Here is a 14,521-nt window from a genome sequence, read left to right as displayed (position 1 = left end):
ATCTAATGGTGGTCTGTACCAGAAATTAGTGAAGTATATAAAATCAAAGAAAGCACAGTTCAACTTTTCACTCTTTAATCTTTTGAAAGAATGGATTTGAACACATGCAGGAAAGAACTAAAAACCTTCATTCTCTACTGTAAGCAATCTAGAGCATTATTATTAAATGCCCACATCCCCACTCAGGATCAAGCTCCCATTGTGTAGGACCTATATAACTATGTAAAAAAGATACATTCCTTGTCCAAAGAGACTACGGTGTAATTAGACAAAGTAAACTGAAAGACCAATAACATGTGAGCAACAGTCAAAGGTACTTCAGTTACATTTTTTAATTGTGGTTTCCTCAAGCCATATTCCCATCCTAGCCCCATATCCTTTTTTTTTTCCTCTGCACAGACACATCAACCAATATGCTCCCCTATTGTTGAACCAACATGCCCTTCTTTCACCCCGGCCATCTCACAGAAACTTTTATTTTGCTTTTAATGCTTCCTCTTCTATTGTATTACTTTCATCTTTTGTTTTGTTTTAATGCCAGGTATCTCCCTTTTTCTCTGCATTTCTCTTCCAGGATCAATCTTTAATTAGCAGTCAACCCCATATTGCCCCCACTTCTCAAACTTTCACAGTTTAGCTCAATTAACAATTTTGCTGACTTCAGCAGGATGTGAAATCATCTGGAGTCATTTAGAGCATGCTTCCCTTACACTACAGCAGCTGTCCTAAGGCAGCAATGGCCTCCTTGGGCCATTGCCCAGGGCAGGAGGAAGCTCATGTGCTCCTGCCCTGGTATTTCAGGGGACAGAGGATTTGGGGAGATAAGAGGGTGCCCAACAGGTCTAGACTGGCCTGCTCTCCCTGCTGCTCTTTCTGGATGGCTACCTCTGTACCTCTCCCATTAGGGGAGCAGGGCCTTATGCGTAAGGCTACGTTTATGTCACGGAGGTCATGGAAGTCACAATCTGTAACTTCCAGAGACCTCTATGACATTCTCTGCTTCAGCCCCTGGGGCTGTGGGACTCTGGAGCAGGCAGTCAGCAGGGCCGTGGGCAGGGTTCCATCGACAGCAATGACAGGGGCCCCCTGCAAGGTTCCAGCAACAGGTGACAGACTCCTGAGGGGGCCCTCCTCAGGGTTCCAGCGAGGGGCAACAGCCTTGCACAGGAGGGGGATGCCTTGGGTGAGCAGCTGGGGGTGTCCCGTTTTCTCTTTGGGAAATATGGTTACTCGGTAGCTTCCAGCTGCCGCGGGTGGAAGGAGAACCCCACAGCTCCCAGCCACCACAGTGGCAGGGGAAACCAGGAGCCATAGCAGCAAAACTCAGACAGGTCACGGCTTCTGTGAATTTTTGTTTATTGCCCATAACCTGTCTGTGACTTTTACTAAAAATAACCATGACAAAATCTTCGCCTTACTTATGCGTCATCTCTTCGGGTAGAAGCTATCAGGTTCCTGCTCATGTGCTCTGGTGAGGGATGAGGGCACAGAGCCCTAGAGGTTCTGGTGTCCCAAATGTATGAAGGTGGAAGGGGGGAAACCAGCACAGTAGATAATTTAGAGAGTCCAATATCTCATTTTTTTATTGCAACTTAAGTGCAATAAAGCCCAAATACTTTCAGTACATTTTAGATTTTTCTCTTATTGAAAGAACCATGCCCCTAGCTACCAAAATGTTTCTATTGCCACATAAAACATGAAGTACCCATGAAAAGGCTGGCTAATCCCTTACTAGAGACAAAATGCTAAAACTGCCCTAAATTACAACTTGGAATTGTAACTACAAATTTTTTTGAAAGTTTAATACAATTAGAATTTTTGGCTCTAGGTGACATAATAATACTCAACATGAGTGCTGGTTTATTATCATACACACCTGGTATTTCATAACATTAAGACACCCCAAGTAGTGCTCTGTAGCAATGATTGCACTACTTAGAGAGAGTCCTATATCCTTAAGTATCAGAGGGGTAATCATGTTAGTCTGGATCTGTAAAAGCAGCGAAGAGTCCTGTGGCACCTTATAGACTTAGCCCTGGTCTACACTAGGACTTTAAGTCGAATTTAGCAGCGTTAAATCGATATAAACCTGCACCCGTCCACACGATGAAGCCCTTTTTTCGACTTAAAGGGCTCTTAAAATCGATTTCCTTACTCCACCCCTGACAAGTGGATTAGCGCTTAAATCAGCCTTGCCGGGTCGAATTTGGGGTACTGTGGACGCAATTCGACGGTATTGGCTTCCAGGAGCTATCCCCGGGAGCTCCATTGTGACCGCTCTGGACAGCACTCTCAACTCAGATGCACTGGCCAGGTAGACAGGAAAAGAACCGTGAACTTTTGAATCTCATTTCCTCAAGAAAAAAGGCACGAAACGATTGTCTGCTGCTGCTTTCACGGAGGGAGGGAGGGAACGGGGGCCTGATGATATGTACACAGAACCACCCGCGACAATGTTTTAGCCCCATCAGGCATTGGGATCTCAACCCAGAATTCCAATGGGCAGCGGAGACTGCGGGAACTGTGGGATAGCTACCCACAGTGCAACACTCTGGAAGTCGATGCTTGCCTCGGTACTGTGGAAGCACTCCGCCGAGTTAATGCACTTAGAACATTTTCTGTGGGCACACACACACTCGAATATATAAAAACGATTTCTAAAAAACCGACTTCTATAAATTCGACCTAATTTCGTAGTGTAGACATACCCTAACAGACGTATTAGAGCATAAGCTTTCGTGGGTGAACACATGCATCCAGTGAAGTGGGTATTCACCCACGAAAGCTTATGCTCCAATACGTCGGTTAGTCTATAAGGTGCCACAGGACTCTTTGCCGCTTTCATATATCCTTGTACTTTGTCTTCTAACAATGCCAACAAAAACAGTGACTGTTGTGTCTTATTCCTTAAACAGAACTCTCTTGAAGGAGATGAACATGTAAAGCGTTCCTCCCAAAGAATTAAATAAGGATTTGATTCATTTGCTGTTAATGCATCCTGATTTATTTGCAGTGCCCTAGGTAAAACTCAAGATAATTTGGGGTAAAAGTTGAAAACCACTTGACAATTTAAATAAAAAGACCAGAAAAAACGAGGACATTCACATGCAACTATAATGTAGTAACTTTAAGGCTAATACAAAAATTGACTAAAGAAAGGAAACAAACAGCTAATGTTTAACTGCAATTGCCAAACAAAAAATGTAGTTTAAATTTAAATGAAGGTTTGTAAATTGTGCACCACTCATAAAAACAGATTTGAAAAATGTTATACTGACAAACTTACACACAGTAAAGTTTGGAAAGTCTCAGTTAATTCTGTCAATGCATTCTTATTATTTTACTAAATTTACAAATTAACTATAAAGTCAAACAATCTTTAGAAGAGAACCTTAACCTTAGTTTTCTATCATACTGCACTGTAGTTGTATGGATATGACAGTGTTCCATGGATTAATAAATGATATACTGTCCTCTCAGATGTCTCCACACCTTCTCACATTTGATCTAGTTGTCTTTGGTCTAACGTAATATTTATCTGCCTCTACTGTTGGAAAGGTTTACTCATCCTTCTTCAAGGAGGCATGCAATTTAAGGGGACTGTTGGATCCCCAAGTGTTCCTGAAGTCCCAGGAGGGCTATTCATCAGTATTTTGCAAAATAAATGAAACTATTTTTCTTGTATGTGGACTGTCACAGTTCCCAAACCCTTTATGATTTCTAGATTGAAACTATAATGTGCAACTACATTGGACTCCCACCAGAGATAATTCAAAGCTCGTCTGTTGCAGAATGGAGCCTAACTGCTTAATGAAACTGGCTACTCCACAGACTATACTGGCTTCCTATTTGCTTCCAAGTGCAATTCAAGGTGTTGATACTGATCTTTAAAGCTCTATATATAGCTACCTGAGACTGTGACATCACCTATCTCCTCATGCTCTGTTGAGGTAGCTAAAATCAACTAACTACATAAGTTGGTTGACCTAGAGAAAAAAGAAAAAGCAGCTGTCAGCCAGCAGAGAGAAGCTACTACCTGTACTAACTCTCAGCAGAAAGAGAGATGAAAAACCAGGCCTAAGGAACAACTTCAGAACTGGACATGGATGGATAACTCTGCCTAAATAAAGCATTATAAGGTGGTGAGAGAACTGAAACACTTTCATCTTCCACAGGGCACACTTTAGTTTCAACTCAGAATTAAAGGGTTAAGCATACACCATAGTATGTTGTTCTGAACATTCCGAAGTGCAGGTATATAATCAGTCTTGGGAAATTTAGAATTGTTACCCTTTATACATGTACATTAAAATGGGATCCTCTTCCCTGAATTCCCCTACAACCAAAGAAATAGATTTTTAATGTACATACTTTAACAGCAAAACACTTACATGCCAACTTCTTCTTCGCTGGATAAATGCATCACTAACAGGGTGACATGTAAGGAGGCATAACGAACCATTGCTTGGGAAAACCTGTGATCCTTTTGTACTACTATGTCTTGGACAGCCTGAATACCTCTTGTAATCTAAGAGAGACAAAAAATATACAAAAACAAAACTAGTCATCATAGTTTTTTCGATCCCACAATACAAGCAAGAAAGAAAACAAACTCACTAAAATGCTGGTAATAGCTCACCTTAAGTGATCACTCTCATTACAGTGTGTATGGTAACACCCATTGTTTCATGTTCTCTATGTATATAAATCTCCCCACTGTATTTTCCACTGAATGCATCTGATGAAGTGAGCTGTAGCTCATGAAAGCTTATGCTCAAATAAATTTGTTAGTCTCTAAGGTGCCACAAGTACTCCTTTTCTTTTTACATAAAAACTGTTCAAGCAGACACAAGTTTTATCATCTTCTTGACAGAGTTTTGTTAATCTGCCTGAGTAAACTCGAAGTGGGTAGGAAGTAATGGAGTTGCTATTGTACAGCTGGACACCCCAGAGTCAGGGTTCAGTAGCAGCTTGTCCTCTGAAGCATGATAATTCCCAGAACAGGTTTTAAGGCAGTAGCTCTCAACCTTCCCAGACTACTGTATCCTTTGCAGGTGTCTGATTTGTCTTGCATACCCAAGTTTCATCTCACTTAAAAACTACTTGATTACAAAAACAGATGGAAAAATACAAGTGTCACTCACCGTACACTATTACTGAACAACTACTTTCTCATTTTTACCATGTAATTAAAAAATAAATTGGAATATAAATTACTTTTTAGTATATACAGCAGTATAAACAAGTCATTGTATGAAATTTTAGTTTATACTGACTTTGCTAGTGCTTTTTATGTAGCCTGTTGTAAAACTAGGCCAATATCTAGATGAGTTGATGTACCTCCCTGGAAGACTTCTACGTACCCCTGCTTGAGAACCACTGGTTTAAGGTGCTCCACTCTTTTTCCCCCATGCTGTGCTGTCAATATCCTAAATTAGAGGCTTCTGCAAGAACTTCCTCCACCAGCCTATGATAAACCTCATCATACAGTAGGGGATGAGGGACTACAGCCAGCTTTTCCAGGATCTTATATGTAGCACACAGATGAGAATTCAGTAAATAATGTGCTGGGCCATTTGAGTTACAACTCCTGAGTTTTCTATTTGAGGAGAAAGCTAGATAGTACCCATTCCTCAAATATATTTTTAGGAGTTGCTTTATACAGAATATTGATACATACTGTTGTTAAAATACTGTCAATTTGCTTGTTTTTTTAAAAAAAAATTAACAACTTTTCTTTCTATCAGCAACTACACATAAAGAAATGCTTGCATGATAAATTTTGTCCAACAGTCTTTACTGCATATGAAAATACAATCATCATGGTTATTACAAAAATTGCTACAAAGCCTAAATATAATATTAGTGAAAATCAAATCAAACATAGCTGATCTACTATAATCTTGAGTATTTGGTAAAATGAGTAATTTCTTGAATTATAAACAGATTATCATTATCAAACACTACAGCCAAGCGAACCTTTGTGCAAATCACCTAAAAGAACCAATTTAGAAGACCTCAAAATGACTCTGAAATCTATAAATTAAAGTTATGTAAAATGGTGGTGAGTGTGTGTGTGTGCGCAGCTGAGAAGCCCAGAGTCAGGGCTCAGTACCAGCTTGTCCTCAGCAGAAGCATGGTAATTCCTGGACTACACACACATGCCAAATTTTCATAACAGAAGAGTCTGCTTTTGGATTTAAAAAGAAAAACCCCTTCACGTGCAAATCTTTGCCTTTCACTTTATATTAAAAACCTTATTGATGCTGAATACCCTCTCCCAAAGAAAACAATGAGAGTTGTGAGCGTTCAGCACCGTTCATGATCAGGGCCTTAGACAATCTCTGCTAAATGAAAGCCTTGTCTTTATGTGCCATGTACTTTCTGTGGCACCATATAAATAAGTAACAAATTAGAACAGAAGGGGAGTGATGGCAAAGAAAGAAGGGAAAAAATAACATGCCTAGTAAAGGAAGATGTCTAATGTCATCTGAAATTTTTTTTCCCAGTGTCTGATCATAAATTACACTGCAGTAAGATTCTACTAGTATTTCACCTCTGTCACAATTTGGCACTTGCATTCCCCCAAATAAATGACACTTTCACTGAATTCTCAAAAGACATGAAATATGTAGCTTCACAGTTACACAAAATGTTGATGAACATGATCCCAGATAATTGCAATTTATTTACTGCACAGATAATACATAATGTCATAAACTGGAGAAAAGTGCAATTATCCCAATGGGGAAAAGTCCGAAGTATAAAGATGGAGTTTTTCAATTACCAGTTTACTCAGTTTCTGATTATACTTTCCAGGAAAATTTTCAAGACAGAAAATAGTTTAATTTGTTCCTTCCTGAGAGACATCAAAAGAAAAAAATGCAAGCTCAGTTATAACAATACAAGGCCTTCAGGATACAGAAGATATATGCTTACACAACTAGGAAGCTATTATCAAGACTGTCCTGGCTCCAGACAAACAAAACCCCAGATTTTTATTAGTGAACAAGGTCAATTTCAAAGATGGCAGACCACAGCTGGGTCCAGAGGCAAGCCACAGCTAACCTTACCGTCAGAGAATGAGCAGGGAAGTAAGAATCGAGATGCCCCTCTGTTTCAAAGTCAGAAATGGGAAAGAACAGAGAAAGCAGCTATGAGGGTCAGCATTCTACACTAGTGGTTCTCAATCAGGGCTTTGTGTATCTTTGGAGGTACTCCGAGATCTTCCAGGGGGTATATCAACTCATTTAGATATTTGTCTAATGTTACAACAGACTACATAAAAAACACTAGTGAAGTCAGTCCAAACTAAAATTTCATATGGACAATGACTTGTTTACACTGTTAGTGATCTCTCTCCTGCCATCCATCTCCACCCTCTGACAAACAGAGGCTAGGGACACCATTCCTTACCCATCCTGGCTAATAGCCATTAATGGACTTAACCTCCATTAATTTATCCAGTTCTCTTTTAAACCCTGTTATAGTCCCAGCCTTCACAACCTCCTCAGGCAAGGAGTTCCACAGGTTGACTGTGTGCTGAGTGAAGAAGAACTTCCTTTTATTTGTTTTAAACCTGCTACCCATTCATTTCATTTGGTGGCCCCTAGTTCTTATATTATGGGAACAAGTAAATAACTTTTCCTTATTCACTTTCTCCACACCACTCATGATTTTATATACCTCTACCATATAACCCTTTAGTCTCCTCTTTTCCAAGCTGAAAAGTCCTAGCCTCTTTAATCTCTCCTCATATGGGACCTGTTCCAAACCCCAAATCATTTTAGTTGCCCTTTTCTGAACCTTTTCTAATGCTAGTATATCTTTTTTGAGATGAGGGGACCACATCTGTATGCAGTATTCAATATGTGGGGGTACCATGGATTTATATAAGGCAATAAGATATTCTCCATCTTAGTCTCTATCCCCTTTTTAATTATTCCTAACGTCCCGTTTGCTTTTTTGACTGCCGCTGCACACTGTGTGGACATCTTTGGCAAACCATCCACGATGACTCCAAGATCTTTCTCCTGATTAGTTGTAGCTAAATTAGCCTCCATCATATTGTATGTATAGTTGGGGTTATTTTTTTCCAATGTGCATTACTTTACATTTATCTACATTAAATTTCATTTGCCATTTTGTTGCCTAATCATTTAGTTTTGTGAGATCTTTTTGAAGTTCTTCACACTCTGCTTTGGTCTGAAGACTGAAGCAAAGAAATTCATTCAGTTTCTCTGCGATGACTTTATCGTCTTTAAGTGCTCCTTTTGTATCTCGATTATCCAGGGGGCTCCACTGGTTGTTTAGCAGGCTTCCTGCTTCTGATGTACTTAAAAAACATTTTGTTATTACCTTTTGAGTTTTTGGCTAGCTGTTCTTCAAACTCCTTTTTGGCTTTTCTTATTACATTTTTACAGTTAATTTGACAGTATTTATGCTCCTTTCTATTTACCTCACTAGGATCTGACTTCCACTTTTTAAAAGATGCCTTTTTATCTCTCACTGCTTCTTTTGCATGGTTGTTAAGCCATGGTGGCTCTTTTTAAGTTCTTCTACTGTGTTTTTTAATTTGGGGTATACATTTAAGTTGAGCCTCTATTATGGTGTCTTTGAAAAATGTCCATGCAGCTTGCAGGGATTTCACTCTAGTCACTGTACCTTTTAATTTCTGTTTAATTAACCTCATTTTTGCATAGTTCTCCTTTCTGAAATTAAATGCCACAGTGTTGGGCTGTTGAGGTGTTCTTCCCACCACAGGAATGTTAAATGTTGTTATATTATGGTCACTATTTCCAAGCGGTCCTGTTATAGTTACTTCTTGGACCAGATCCTGCACTCCACTTGGGACTAGATCGAGAATTGCCTCTCCCCTTGTGGGTTCCTGTACCAGCTGCTCTATACATTATACACTGAAATGTAAGTACAATATTTATATTCCAAATGATCTATTTTATAATTATATGGTAAAACTGAGAAAGTAAGCAATTGTTCAGTAATGGTGTGCTGTGATACTTTTGTATTTTTATGTCTGATTTTGTAAGCGAGTCATCTTTAAGTGAGGTAAAATTTGGGGGTACACAAGACCAATCAGACTCCTGAAGGGGTACAATACTCAGGAAAGGTTGAGAACCACTGTTCTGCATAATCTATACTATTCCAAAGGCAAAATATTGTTACACAGAAGTATGTTTGTGAGCCTCTGGGAGAAGTCCATCTCTAGCATGTCCCTCTTGAATTCAGGTAACCAAAATTAAATGCAACAAACAAGGTGCAGATGTGCGACCAATTTGCAGGCTTCCATTTTCAGGTTTTGTTTATTATTTCTGTTTTAATACAGCCAAGTATCTAAATTAACTCTTTTGAGCAGTGTGATACAGATAGCCGATATTTTAATTAAGCTAAACAAGACTCCTCTTAGATCTCTCATATCTAGTGATGAACCCATTAATAGATATGAAATGTTTAAATTGTTTTTCCTATTGTACATTACCTTTCACTTTTCTACATGAAATTTCATCTGCCAATTTTGATGACAATTTAATTTAATTTAGATCCTTCCAGTCTTCTTCACAAACCTTGGTAGTTTTAATTCAGTAAAATAAATTGTTGAGTGCAGATTTCAACAACTCGCTATGCACCTCCTTCTCCAGATAATAAAGTGTTAAAAATAAATGTTTCAAAGGAGTCTAGTTCTGATCCCGTGACCATCCTCATCGTAACTATTCAGAATTATATATTGAAGTTATCAAATAATATTATTCTTACATGCAAGAATTTGGGTTTCTGGCATGCAAGAATAATGCTAAAAAGTTAATACAAAACTGATTACCTTTAGAGTTGTAACACATCAAGTATAATCAATTTAATTGAAATCTAGTCTTGAGGACCTAGAAACAGCATCTTCAGACACATAGCATATCAGTTGAAATTTAACCTCATCCAAGTAGATTTACCAAAAGTGATGGAAACAATTATTATTCTTCATTTAACTATTTCTGTAAAATTTAACAGAGTATGACGTTAAAATTAATGGAGCATCATATTTTTCTTCCAAAGATTCAAAACACCATTAAAATAACAGCAAGAGAAATCTCTCAGTCACAAGCAGGATAACTCACTAAATGTTTCCTGAAAAATCCCCCACTGCAAAACTGTTCCTGAATCACAGGGGTGTTTTTCACTGTAAAGCTAAAAAATGTAAGTAAAATCTTTATTCAAAAAGGCTTGTACTATTGCCCGGAACACCTCAGAAGTAATGAAATGAAATTCTCACAAAAGGAAGCTCTTTGTCCATCATCGTCTGAAATGGCAACAGTAGTTAGAAGCTCCTCTCTATCTTTACAAGATCCCATGTGTATTTGTTGGAATTTTTCCATTCAGGATAAAACTACCATTATAAAATCCAACCAGCACCTCCCACTTCCAGTTCAAACCCTACATCTAAGAAAGTTACAAACAGAACTTTGTAACATAAAAGCTCAGAATGACAAAGTAAATAAGTAATAACCCCCATATCAAATGCTCTGAGACTTAGCACAGCTGCTATCCTCACAATTATTGTTAATGACAAATGAAGTCAAAAAAAGGAATTACCAACTTTAGGCATCATGAAAATGGCTGCAGAGTTTAGACCTTTCTGCTTTAACAACAAAAATTATTCAAATCCTATCAGCAATGACAGGAGCACTTTTTTTTCTTCCAATTATGATGTATCAATTTATTCAACCACTACACTAGCCTGGCAATTGTTATATAATGAGAGCAAAAATGAGGAAGTGAAAGATTCCAAATTCAGATGGTGTAAGAGATCTCATTTCTTCATTATCTAGTGAAGGCTGCCTTGGAGTCTGATATAACTAGTCATTGCAATCTTCCTCCATACTGACACCTAAGAGTGGAACATTTCACCATAACTTTCATACCTAGTTTGGTTTTATTAAATTCATTTTCAGCCATTATTCAGAATTCCTCAATACCGAGGTCTGTGTGTGAGTATATAGCACAGATGCAATTCCACTCTCTGGGTGACCCTCAAAAACATCTGATGGTGTCTGCTAACAAATATTTTTAAAAATCTAATTCAGACCCTGTATTCAAATACTGGTTTTGACAGTATGACTTTTACACCTAACACTGTATCTTATTTTCCTTGCTGAAGCCACAACAGGTACTCAGAACAGCCATATCTAGCAAAACTCCGTGTATATGTCAGTTAGTGAGAAGGAATCGTGCTCAGCTATTACTACCTTAACTAAGACAATGCATGCTAACCATGAGAGAGACTAGGTGGGTGAGGTAATATCTTTTATCTCTATCTCACCCATTTTGTCCCTCTAATATCCTGGGACCAACACAGCTACAACAACGTTCTAAACAACCATGAGATACATGTTCTTAAAGATCCTAATGTATGGCTTGAAACTGCTTGCACTGCATGAAACTCCAGCAATCTCTCAATTTAGTTAAGAATATGCATCAACATGCTTCTTAGACACGTGAAACTAATAACTGCCTAATTGACTCTCAAGCCTATATATGTGAACTGGATGGATTTACATTTTCAACTTTAACCATCATTGCTTGTCCCAGAGTTCTGAGCAGTAACAGAATTGTCCAGTTCTTCTTCAGACGGTTAGTTATCACAACACCCCGTCTTGTGGATGGAAGAAATCACTGAATGACCCCTTTTGGGGGAGGAAGAGAACCAACCAGTATTTCTTAGGTCCCAGTCCTGCAAACACATATGCATGCATGTAACTTTACTCACATGAGTAGTCCAAATCAATGGGAATACTCATGAACATAAATTTAAGCATATATGAGTGTTTGCAGGATTGGTGGCACTAGATTGTAGCTGGAGTTTGTCTGACATACTGTATCAGTCTATTTTTTAACTAAAGCCTATCCACATTAAAAATCAAGTCACACACACACCCCTATTGGGCGAGCTGCTCTTCTACGCAGGGCAAATCAGACTTTAATATTCCACCTAACCTAGAGTAAACAGTAAGTAATTATTTTTAAAAGCAAATTTCAGGATAAAAATAATTATTTAAGTAGCTGTGGTCCCCTAATGATATTTGACACATTGGCCCTGATCCTGCACCTGGCTCCACAAGGATGGAGTCCCACTGACTTTAGTGAGGCTGTTAATGGATCAGAGGTCTATCTGTGCAGTCAGTTGCAGAATCAGAACCAAAAATGAGCATTGCTACTAGAACTGAAATATTAGTGAGATGATAGTAGGTATATGCAAAAATCACATAGTATGCCTATAAATGCCTCTTTTTAGATAATAATGACCCTGAAATATGTCCTTTACATAACAGGTTTACAGTTTTTGGATTGAGGTGATCTGTTCACCATGAATTATACAGCAAATTGGACAAATTCCACATTATTAAAGGAAAACAATCTAAATGAAATCTACTCAACCTCATAAAATGAGCTAAAGTAGTTTCATGTACACCTGTCCTCAGTCCTCCTACAATTTTGTGGATTCACAATGTACACTTTCCTATTTTTTAAAGTGTTCCTCTCCCCTGTTGCTGGGTGAATGACTTTCACAAACAATCTGAGTATACAGAAGGAAACAGTAAAACTGATTACACATAAACTGCTGTCAAATCCACAAATCTAACAACTGGATAACAAGAGAAAAAATGGTCTCTAATATCTTTCAGTTAGAGTAATCCATTGCTATTTGTAATAATGGTTAGTAAAAAAAAAGTTTCAGACAGTGTGATTCTTAATTTGACACTGTTCCTTAAAGGATAATATAAAATAACTGGTTATACTTTAGGCCAGTGCTTCTCAAACTTATTTGATCAGGCCCCCCTTCTTTGTGTCAGTAGTTGTTTATGCCCTGCTCTCCCACCCCAAAGTCCATATACCACCACCCAGCTCTGAAGGCAGAGCAGAGAGCAACAAGAGTTGGCTGGGTGCCCAGCTCTGAAGGCAGTGCCATGCCAGCAGCAGCAAAGAAGTAAGAGTGGCAATGTGAAAAGTGATATTTGTCAATAACACTTTTCACAGAAGACTTAGCACCCCATTGCCACCCTTATTTCTGCGCTGTTGCTGCTGCACCCTAGGGCTGACAGACAGAGCTCCGCTGCCTCCAGGTGATGGATTGTGGGGGTGGGGAGGAGAGAAGAGCCTGAGCCTGAGCCGCCTCCTGTTGAGCGAAGGGTGGGGAAGGGGAGAAGAGGTGAGGGATTGGGTAGGGGAAGACAGTTCAAGTCGGGGGGAGGGGGGGGCCTTTGGCTGTCCCCTTTATCTCTGCCTCCCAGGTGTGCACAGCCCTTCTGCATAAGCCCTAACCACCGGTGCTGACAGCCAGAACTCTTCTTTTTTTTTTTTTTAAAAGGAATACAGCTCACACCTCCCTTGACACATTCCTACGCCTCCCTTGGGAGGCACGCCCAATAGTTTGAAAACTGCTCCTTTAGGCTAAATATTGCTTGCCTTATTCACTCCTGTTTGAAGTAATTTTGTCCATAGAAAAAGGGAATAATAGAAAAGAATATCACCTTTGGGTTTGTACTGTTTGAAGTAATTTTGCCCATAGAAAAAGGGAATAATAGAAAAGAATATCACCTTTGGGTTTGTAATTGGAAGAGAGATGAAATAGTTTGGCTGATCTTGCTTTTTCTTCTTTGTTTGATCGTCTTCTTCAGTCTTCTTTCTAGTAGTTCTTTTTCTCCTCTTTTTAAAATACATTTCAAATGTACTAGTAACTGGGGGAAGAGGGGGAGAAGGCAAAACATTTATTTACAGATTAATAAAAAAATATACACAATAGGAAATACTACACCAATGTGAGTTGGTCTTGAGCCAGCAACATAAAGGTAAAAGGCACTATATCCCATTAAAAGGCCCTCATTCTTACTAAGTTTTCAAAAATAATATACCAATATAGCAGGGGTGGGCAAACTTTTTGGCCCGAGGGCCACATCTGGGTGGGGAAATTGCATGCAGGGCCATGAATGTAGGACTGGGGCAGGGGGTTGGAGTACAGGAGGGAGAGCGGGGTGGGGGGGGGGTGCGGTGTGGAGGAAGGGGCTCAGGGCAAGGGGTTGGGGTGGAGAAATGGTGTGTGGTGTACAAGGGGACTCAGGGAAGGGGGTTGGGGTGCCGGAGGGGGTGTGGAGTGTGGGGGGGGGCTCAGGGCAGGGGGTTGGAGTGCAGGGTGCGGCGGGGGCTGAGGGCAGGGGTTTGGGGTGCAGGAGGGATACGGGGTGCAGCAGAGGGCTCAGGACAGGGGGTTGGGGTGTGGGCTCCGGCCTGGCGCCACTTACCTGGAGAGGCTCCGGGGTGGCAATGGCACGCACCGGGACCAAGGCAGGCTCCCTGCCTGCGATCGGCACTATGTCCCTGCAGCCCCTGCGGGAGAGGGGACAGAGGGCTCCATGTGCTGCCCTTGCCTGCGGGTTCCTCCCCCCAAGCTCCCACTGGCCGCGGCTCCCTGCATGGGCCAACTATCAGATAAGAGCCTAAATGTTTGATCTACATATGT

At 39.9% G+C, this 14,521-nt stretch overlaps 1 protein-coding gene across 2 annotated transcripts in view; it reads right to left on the bottom strand.

Annotated features, from left to right (window-relative positions):
* The window catches only part of AKAP7 (A-kinase anchoring protein 7), a 133,663-nt gene that overhangs the window by 107,802 nt on the left and 11,340 nt on the right, over positions 1-14,521 (bottom strand). For both annotated transcript variants that reach the window (XM_074948440.1, XM_074948439.1), the window contains exons 3-4: positions 13,603-13,742; positions 4,392-4,528 (exon numbers count right to left, since the gene is read on the bottom strand). In XM_074948440.1, coding sequence (XP_074804541.1) covers positions 4,392-4,528; positions 13,603-13,742 — 277 coding nt within the window. The remainder of the gene's footprint in view (positions 1-4,391; positions 4,529-13,602; positions 13,743-14,521) is intronic.

The sequence above is a fragment of the Natator depressus genome, chromosome 3 (assembly GCF_965152275.1).
Source record: "Natator depressus isolate rNatDep1 chromosome 3, rNatDep2.hap1, whole genome shotgun sequence".
Classification (NCBI taxonomy): Eukaryota; Metazoa; Chordata; order Testudines; family Cheloniidae; genus Natator; species Natator depressus.
This window is presented reverse-complemented; position numbering and strand designations above follow the sequence as displayed.